Consider the following 10,538-nt stretch of genomic DNA (forward strand, 5'->3'; position numbering starts at 1 on the left):
TATTGCGTGGTTTTTTTGTTTTTTGTTGTTGTTTTTTTATTTATTTAAAATGTTGGAGATGTGAATGTTGGAGATGTTGGATAAGTTGTAAAAAAAAATAAAAATAAATAAAAAATAAATAAATAAAGTTGTATTGCGTGTTTTTTTTTTTCGTTTTTTGTTGTTGTTGTTTTTTTTATTTAAAATATTGGATATTTGAATGTTGGAGATGTTGAATCAGTTGTAAAAAAAAATAATAAATACAATTAAAAAAGTTATATTGCGTGTTTTTTGTTTTGTTTTTGTTTTTTTATTTAAAATGTTGAGGATGTGAATGTTGAGGATGTTGAATAAGTTGTAAAAAATAAAAAAATAAAAATAAAAGTTGTACTGCGGGTTTTATTTTTATTTTTATTTATTTTTATTTATTTAAAATGTTGGAGATGTGAATGTTGGAGATGTTGAATAAGTTGTAAAAAAAATAAATAAATAAATAAAAGTTGTATTGCGTGTTTTACTTTTATTTTTATTTTATTTTATTTATTTAAAATGTTGGAGATGTGAATGTTGGAGATGTTGAATAAGTTGTAAAAAAATAAATAAATAAATAAAAGTTGTATTGCGTGTTTTTTTTTGTTTTTTTGTTTTTTATTTAAAATGTTGGAGATGTTGAATAAGTTGTAAAAAAAAATATAAAAAAATACAAAATAAATAAATAAAAGTTGTATTGCGTGTTTTTTTTCGTTTTTTGTTGTTGTTTTTTTATTTATTTAAAATATTGGAGATTTGAATGTTGGAGATGTTGAATCAGTTGTAAAAAAATAAATAAATACAATTAAAAAAAGTTATATTGCGGTTTTTTTTTGTTTTTTTTTTTTTTTTTTTAAATGTTGAGGATGTGAATGTTGAGGATGTTGAATAAGTTGTAAAAAATAAAAAATAAAAATAAAAGTTGTACTGCGGGTTTTATTTTTATTTTTATTTATTTTTATTTATTTAAAATGTTGGAGATGTGAATGGTGGAGATGTTGAATAAGTTGTAAAAAAATAAATAAATAAATAAAAGTTGTATTGCGTGTTTTTTTGTTTGTTTGTTTGTTTGTTTTTTTAATTTAAAATGTTGGAGATGTGAATGTTGGAGATGTTAAATAAGTTGAAAAAATAAATAAATAAATAAAAGTTGTATTGCGTGTTTTTTTGTTTTTTATTTAAAATGTTGGAGATGTTGAATAAGTTGTAAAAAATAAAAATAAATGAAAAATAAATAAATAAAAGTTGTATTGCGTGTTTTTTTTTTGTTTTTTTGTTTTTTATTTAAAATGTTGGAGATGTTGAATAAGTTGTAAAAAATAAAAATAAATGAAAAATAAATAAATAAAAGTTGTATTGCGTGTTTTTTTTTTGTTTTTTTGTTGTTGTTTTATTTATTTAAAATGTTGGAGATGTGAATGTTGGAGATGTTGGATAAGTTGTAAAAAAAATAAAAATTTAAAAAAAAAAAAAAAAAAGTTGTATTGCGTGTTTTTTTCCGTTTTTTGTTGTTGTTTTTTATTTATTTAAAATATTGGAGATTTGAATGTTGGAGATGTTGAATCAGTTGTAAAAAAATAAATAAATACAATTAAAAAAAGTTATAATGCGTGTTTTTTTGTTTTGTTTTTGTTTTTTTATTTAAAATGTTGGGGATGTGAATGTTGGAGATGTTGAATAAGTTGTAAAAAAATAAAATAAAATAAAAGTTGTATCGCGTGTTTTACTTTTATTTTAATTTTATTTTATTTATTTAAAATGTTGGAGATGTGAATGTTGGAGATGTTGAATAAGTTATAAAAAATAAATAAATAAAAGTTGTATTGCGTGTTTTTTTGTTTGTTTGTTTTTTTAATTTAAAATGTTGGAGATGTGAATGTTGGAGATGTTGAATAAGTTGAAAAAAATAAATAAATAAAAGTTGTATTGCCTGTTTTTTTTGTTGTTGTTTTTTTCATTTAAAATGTTGGAGATGTTGAACAAGTTGTAAAAAATAAAAATAAGTGAAAAATAAATAAATAAAAGTTGTATTGCGTGGTTTTTTGTTGTTGTTGTTGTTTTTTTATTTATTTAAAATGTTGGGGATGTGAATGTTGGAGATGTTGAATAAGTTGAAAACAAAATCAATAAATAAAAGTTGTACTGCATGTTTTTTTTGTTTTTTTGTTTTTGTTTTTTTATTTAAAATGTTGGAGATGTGAATGTTGGAGATGTTGAATAAGTGGTAAAAAAAAAAAAAAGGTTGTATTACGTGTTTTTTTAATTGTATTTATTTATTTATTTTAATTTAAAATGTTGGAGATGTGAATGTTGGAGATGTTGAATAAGTTGAAAAAAATTAATAAATAAACGTTGTATTGCGTTTTTTTTTTGTTTTTTTGTTTTTTATGTAAAATGTTGGAGATGTTGAATAAGTTGTAAAAAATAAAAATAAATGAAAAATAAATAAACAAAAGTTGTATTGCGTGTTTTTTTGTTTTTTGTTGTTGTTGTTTTATTTATTTAAAATGTTGGAGATGTTGAAAAAGTTTAAAGAAAAATCAATAAATAAAAGTTGTACTGCGTGTTTTTTTGTTTTTGTTTTTGTTTTTTTATTTAAAATGTTGGAGATGTGCATGTTGGAGATGTTGAATAAGTTGAAAAAAATAAAAAATAAAAAGTTTGTATTACGTGTTTTTTTCCCCCAAAAAAAATAATTTCAACAACAACAACAACAACATGATACTAAAGTTTACATACAAAAAAAACCCAACGTCGGTCACATTATGAACATGAAAATGACATTTTAAAAATGTGGATATGAAATATATCTTCACTAAAGTTTCAGACAATAATCCCAAACAAAACTTCTGTCAAAATAAAAAGAAAGATGAAAAAATAACATGTGCGATTTAAGAACAAAAGAAAAGACTATATTGTTTTTACAGTGTATTTATGTATATTTATGTTTTACAATATGGTCTTTTTATAAAATGTGTTTTATTTCAGAATAAAACAAAATATATTTGTGACTGAGTGAATATGGAATGTTCTAGTAGACATCAACAGCGTTTTCTTAGTCTTTATCAAAAGTACTTTCTAGAAACAGGACAAGTTCTTCTTTGAACCAGAAGTTGTGTTGTTTTTGTTTTTGTCTGCTCGCGAGATAGTTTGGCAAACGATAAGTGGGCGTGGCTGCCGTGTGATAATTGTTTTTAATTGGTTCATTGGGAGAGACCCCTTCTAGAAATAATGTTGTATTGCGTGTGTGTGCGTGTCTCCTCCCTGGTCGTGACGTCACCGCCCCTGACCCCGCCCCCTCCGAGTAAGCGCGCCTGATCAGAAGAGCTCAGCGAGGAGACTTTTAGTTGCGTGTTGTTACTGAGCAGCCATGACAGCGCAGGGGAGCGTCACGTGGTGAGACAAGATGGACAAACAGAAAGGTACTGTGCTCACTTTACTTACCATACCTAAAACTACTTGACTTACCATACCTAAATCTACTACTAACACTTGACTTACCATAACTAAATCTACTACTAACACTATACTTACCATACCTAAATCTACTACTAACACTTAACTTACCATACCTAAAACTACTGCATCATCACCTTTTGTTGAGTGGGGGCGGGGCTATAGAGGCAGGTCATTGTGTTGATTGGCAGTCAGAGGATGCTGAAAAGTAGCTTAATGTCTGCCTTTTTTGCCTTTTTTGGTGAATATTTAGTGTTTGCTAACACGTCAAATTATGCTTCCATGAAATTATGCTGACAACTTCATTGCAGAAAACTCTGTAAAGCATTTTTTTGCTGTGTTTGAAAATGTAGTTCCGTCGGTAAAAATGCAATGTAAAAAAAAAAAGTAGTTTATTAAAATTCTTGGTGTAAAAATTCAGTGCAGAAAAATGCAGTGCATAAATATTTGTTGCTTTAAATTCAACAGCCTTTTCTGGTCAGTTAAAACTGAAGTCATGGATCTTGTCTCACAAGCAGTCAATGAGGGATTGGCAGTCATGTGACCCGGGTCACGTGACCGCAAACGTTTTAAAGCAACTAATGTTTCTGCACTATTTTTTTTTTTACTTAATTCTTTTAAACTTCATCTTTTTTTACACTGAATTGTGTACACTACATTTTTTTACACCGAATATTTACACAGTGAATTGTTTAAAACAGAATTTTTATACAATTTTTATACACTGATTTTTTTTTACACTGGATTATTGTGCACTGATTTTTTGATACTGAATTTTGATTTACACATTTTTTACACCAAATTCACTAAATTTTTTACTCTGAATTTTTAAACACTGAATTTTTTTCACACTTATTTTTCTACACTGAGTTTTTTTCACATTTAATTTTTTTACACTGAATTTTTATACACTGATTTTTTTCACACCTGATTATTTTTCACTGATTTTTTTTTACACTCCTTTTTTATATCAGATTTTTTTACACACAAAATATTTATTTAACTTTTTTTTTTTACACTATTTTTCACACTAAATTTTTGTACACTGAATTTTTTTCCACATTTCATTCTTTTACACTGAATTATTGTGCACTGATTTTTTGACACTGAATTTTGATTTACACATTTTCTACACCAAATTCACTACATTTTTTACTCTGAATTTTTAAACACTGAATTTTTTTCACACTTATTTTTCTACACTGAAATTTTTTCACATTTAATTTTTTTACACTGAATTTTTATACACTGATTTTTTTCACACCTGATTATTTTTACACTGATTTTTTTTTACACTCCTTTTTTTATATCAGATTTTTTTACACACAAATATTTATTTAACTTTTTTTTTTTACACTATTTTTCACACTAAATTTTTGTACACTGAATTTTTTTCCACATTTCATTCTTTTACACTGAATTATTGTGCACTGATTTTTTGACACTGAATTTTGATTTACACATTTTTTACACCAAATTCACTAAATTTTTTACTCTGAATTTTTAAACACTGAATTTTTTCACACTTATTTTTCTACACTGAATTTTTTTCACATTTATTTTTTTTACACTGAATTTTTATACACAGATTTTTTTCACACCGGATTATTTTTACACTGATTTTTTTTACACTACATTTTTTTACATCACATTTTTTTACACACAAAATATTTATTTAACAATTTTTTTTACACTATTTTTCACACTAAATTTTTGTACACTGAATTTTTTTCCACATTTCATTCTTTTTCACTGAATTTTTACACACTGAATGTTTTAACACTAAATTATTTTACACTGATTTTTTTACACTGAATTTTTAAACACTGAAATTTTAAACACTGAATTTTTTCACTATTAATTTTATTTACACTGAATTTTTATACCCACATTTTTTTCACACTTAATTTACGACTTTTTGTTCACTAATTTTTTTACACTGAATTTTTATACACTGAATTTTTTCACATTTAATTTTTTTCAGACTGAATTTTTATACACTATTTTTTTTATTCTGAATTTTTTTTTTGCACTTCATTTTTTTTTGCACTCAATTACTTTACACTGAATTTTTATACAATTCATTCTTTCCACATTTAATTATTCGACACTGAATTTTTTTCACATTTAATTTTTTTACACTGAATTTTTATACACTGATTTTTTTCACACCTGATTATTTTACACTGATTCTTTTTACACTACATTTTTTATATCACATTTTTTTACACACAAAATATTGATTTAACTTTTATTTTTTTTACACTATTTTTCACACTAAACTTTTGTACACTGAATTTTTTTTCACATTTAATTTTTTTACACTGATTTTTATACACTGTTTTTTTTCACACCTGATTATTTTACACTGATTTTTTTTACACTCCTTTTTTTATATCAGATTTTTTTACACACAAAATATTTATTTAACTTTTTTTTTTTTACACTATTTTTCACACTAAATTTTTGTACACTGAATTTTTTTCCACATTTCATTCTTTTACACTGAATTTTTACACACTGAATGTTTTAACACTAAATTAATTTACACTGATTTTTTTTACACTGAATTTTTAAACACTGAAATTTTAAACACTGAATTTTTTCACTATTAATTTTATTTACACTTAATTTTTATACCCACATTTTTTTCACACTTAATTAACGACTTTTTGTTCACTAATGTTTTTACACTGAATTTTTATTCACTGAATTTTTTCACATTTAATTTTTTTCAGACTGAATTTTTATACACTATTTTTTTTATTCTGAATTTTTTTTCGCACTTCATTTTTTTTGCACTCAATTACTTTACACTGAATTTTTATACAATTCATTCTTTTCACATTTAATTATTCGACACTGAATTTTTATGAACTGATTTTTTTTCCACACCTAATTATTTTACACTGAATTTGTATACACTATTTTTTTTATTCTTAATTTTTTTGCACTTAATTTTTTTACACTCAATTACTTCACACTGAATTTTTATACAATGCATGTTTTCCACATTTCATATATTTACGCAGAGTTTTCCACACTGAATTATGACTGAATTATGTATTTTAACAAACACACATTGCTCACAAATGTTTACTCAATAAAGTTGTCAGCATAATTTGGTGTAAAAAATTCCGTTGCATAAATTTAGTGTAAACAAAAATGTTTCATCATAAAGACATGAATGGACCTCCATGAAGGTCTTCCTGAAAAGGTCTGGACTTGTCTTCTGAGGGTCTGAGAAGACTTCTAGGAGGTTCTACTGCTGCTTTAACCCTGAAGGAGGTTTTTGAAAGGCTGGCTTAGAACGTTCTGGAAGGCTTGCAGACCACTTGTTGAACTCGGCGCTGGAATCAAACCAGCAACCTTTTGGCTGCCAGGCAGCAGTGAAGTCCGGTCCTCTACTTTTTGGTAGGTTTCTTCTCAAATGACTGCAGCTTGAATGTTAATATTATAAATAAACATAATGAGGGGCGGGGCTTGATGCTGATTGGACAACTGCAAAGTTAGGAGAGAGCAATACAAACACTTCTTTTTCTTCTTGACTATTTTTAACAAAGGATGAAAGAAAGCTACTCCACACCCTCCGACGTGCGCACACACACACACACACACACACACACACACACACACACACACACACACACACACACACACACACACACACACACACACACAGCACAGAGGAGGATTCCCATCTTTGTGCTAATTTGAGGCTTTGGTTTTCATGGTAAAACATCTGAAATCTTACACACACACACACACACACACACACACACATTGTTGGTCCAGTTGTTGTCGTGTGATTCAGACATAAATGTGTGTATGTTGCAGCGGCAAAGCCCCAAACAGGAAGTGATGTTCAGATAAGTGTGTGTGTGTGTGTGTGTGTGTGTGTGTGTGTGTGTGTGTGTGTGTGTGTGTGTGTGTGTGTGTGTGTGTGTGTGTGTGTGTGTCCAGTGTTGTCCAAGCTGATGTGGGACCTGCAGGCCTTCCTGTCAGTGCTGGACTCTGAGAACCTGAGCTACAAGGCCCAGGTCCAGAAGAAGTCCATCTCACAACTGGTGTCAGCCCTGCAGACGCAAGACGCCACAAGTACACACGCACCTACTTCACACTCTTGTCTGACTGACACACTTCTTGTCTGACTGTCTGACATGTTTGTTGTCTGACTGACTGTCTGACATGTTTGTTGTCTGACTGTCTGACTGACATGTTTGTTGTCTGACTGTCTGACTGACATGTTTGTTGTCTTCTTGTCTGACTGTCTGACTGACATGCTTGTTGTCTTGTTGTGTGACTGACATGCTTGTTGTCTTGTTGTGTGACTGACATGCTTGTTGTGTTGTTGTGTGACTGACATGCTTGTTGTCTTGTTGTGTGACTGACATGCTTGTTGTGTTGTTGTGTGACTGACATGCTTGTTGTCTTGTTGTGTGACTGACATGCTTGTTGTCTTGTTGTGTGACTGACATGCTTGTTGTGTTGTTGTGTGACTGACATGCTTGTTGTCTTGTTGTGTGACTGACATGCTTGTTGTCTTGTTGTGTGACTGACATGCTTGTTGTGTTGTTGTGTGACTGACATGCTTGTTGTCTTGTTGTGTGACTGACATGCTTGTTGTCTTGTTGTGTGACTGACATGCTTGTTGTCTTGTTGTGTGACTGACATGCTTGTTGTCTTTTTGTCTGACTGACATGTTTGTTGTCTTCTTGTCTGACTGACATGTTTGTTGTCTTCTTGTCTGACTGACATGTTTGTTGTCTTCTTGTTGACTGTCTTCTTGTCTGACTGACATGTTTGTTGTCTTCTTGTCTGACTGACATGTTCGTTGTCTTCTTTTCTTCTTGTCTGACTGACACACGTCTTGTCTTCTTGTCTGACTGTCTTCTTGTCTGACTGACATGTTTGTTGTCTTCTTGTCTTGTTGTGTGACTGTTTTCTTGTCTGAATGACATGTTTGTTGTGTTCTTGTCTGACTGACATGCTTGTTGTCTTCTTGTCTGACTGACATGCTTGTTGTCTTGTTGTGTGACTGACATGCTTGTTGTCTGACTGACATGTTTGTTGTCTTGTTGTGTGACTGACATGCTTTTTGTCTTGTTGTGTGACTGACATGCTTGTTGTCTTGTTGTCTTGTTGTGTGACTGACATGCTTGTTGTCTTGTTGTGTGACTGACATGCTTTTTGTCTTGTTGTGTGACTGACATGTTTGCTGTCTTGTTGTGTGACTGACATGCTTGTTGTGTTGTTGTGTGACTGACATGCTTGTTGTCTTGTTGTGTGACTGACATGCTTGTTGTCTTGCTGTCTTGTGTGACTGACATGCTTGTTGTCTTGTTGTGTGACTGACATGCTTGTTGTCTTGTTGTGTGACTGACATGCTTGTTGTCTTGTTGTGTGACTGACATGCTTGTTGTCTTGTTGTGTGACTGACATGCTTGTTGTCTTGTTGTGTGACTGACATGCTTTTTGTCTTGTTGTGTGACTGACATGCTTGTTGTCTTGTTGTCTTGTTGTGTGACTGACATGTTTGTTGTGTTCTTGTGTGACTGAAATGCTTGTTGTGTTGTTGTGTGACTGACATGCTTGTTGTCTTGTTGTGTGACTGACATGCTTGTTGTGTTGTTGTGTGACTGACATGTTTGTTGTCTCCAGCGGAGGACGCAGAGTACGTCATCATGAGCTGTCCGTCCTCGTCTCCTAGCAACCAGGCAGATGTGCCGCAGACAGGTGACGCTAACGTCCGCCTGTTATTCTGTCTGTGTGTGTGTGTAATCAGATTGACGTGTCCGTGCACTAATTTGTGTGTGTGTATCTCAATCTGTGTGTGTGGAATCAGCTCTGCCTGTGCGTGTTTTAAATTGTGTGTCCGTAGTTCTATGTGTGTGTGTGTAGCAAAAATGTGTGTGGCAAAATATCAAATATGAAAATATGGACAGACAGATTTTTTTTTTACAAGCACAAATTAAAACACACATTGGCAGATCTGATTACACACACACACACACACACACACACACACACACACACACACACACACACACACACACACACACACACAGATCGAAATATGGACGGACAGATTTTTTTTTTTTACACACACACAAATCAAAACACACAAAGGCTGGTTAGACTTTCAAATGTAAATACAAATACACAAAATAAAACACGCACATGCGAATCTGATTACACACACAGATCTTTTTTTACACACACAAATCGAAATACGGGCACACAAATTAAAACATGCACACACTGATCTGGATACACACTCACAGATCTTTTTTTACACACACAAATTGAAATACATACACACAAAATAAAACACACGCATCGGCAGATCTGATTACACACACACACACACTTATACACATCGAGATATGGGCGGACAGAACATTTTTACAAACACACAAATCAAAACACGCACAGGCTGGTTAGACTCACTTACAAATTTAAATACAAACACACAAATTAAATACGCACATGCGGATCTGATTACACACACACAGATCTTTTTTACACACACAAATCGAAATACGGGCACACAAATTAAAACACGCATACTGATCTGATTACACACACACACACAGATTGAAACAGACAGACAAATTGTTTTGTATTACACACACACAAATGTAATTACAGAAATACAAATTAAAACACGCACACACTGATCTGATTACACACACACACACAGATTTTTATTTTACAAACAAAAATTGAAATACGGACGCACAAATTAAAACACGCAATGGCAGATCTGATTACACACACACACAGATCGAAATACGGACACACAAATAAAAACACGCATTGGCAGATCTGAATACACACACACACACAGATCGAAATACGGACACACAAATAAAAACACGCATTGGCAGATCTGATTACACACACACACACACACACACACACACACACACACACACACACACACACACACACAGATTGAAATACGGACACACAAATAAAAACACGCATTGGCAGATCTGATTACACACACACACACAGATCGAAATACGGACACACAAATAAAAACACGCATTGGCAGATCTGAATACACA

At 30.8% G+C, this 10,538-nt stretch overlaps 1 protein-coding gene across 2 annotated transcripts in view; it reads left to right on the plus strand.

The window, feature by feature from the left end:
• The first annotated feature begins 3,362 nt into the window (after positions 1-3,362).
• LOC133619099 (actin filament-associated protein 1-like 2) overlaps positions 3,363-10,538 on the plus strand; it is a 19,505-nt gene continuing 12,329 nt past the window's right edge. Inside the window, exons 1-3 of one of the 2 annotated variants that reach the window (XM_061979964.2) lie at positions 3,363-3,431; positions 7,429-7,563; positions 9,127-9,201. In XM_061979964.2, coding sequence (XP_061835948.2) covers positions 3,416-3,431; positions 7,429-7,563; positions 9,127-9,201 — 226 coding nt within the window. In that variant the 5' untranslated portion in view covers positions 3,363-3,415. The remainder of the gene's footprint in view (positions 3,432-7,428; positions 7,564-9,126; positions 9,202-10,538) is intronic. The other variant, XM_061979966.2, reaches the window with a different exon arrangement.

The sequence above is a fragment of the Nerophis lumbriciformis genome, linkage group LG20 (assembly GCF_033978685.3).
Source record: "Nerophis lumbriciformis linkage group LG20, RoL_Nlum_v2.1, whole genome shotgun sequence".
Classification (NCBI taxonomy): domain Eukaryota; kingdom Metazoa; phylum Chordata; class Actinopteri; order Syngnathiformes; family Syngnathidae; genus Nerophis; species Nerophis lumbriciformis.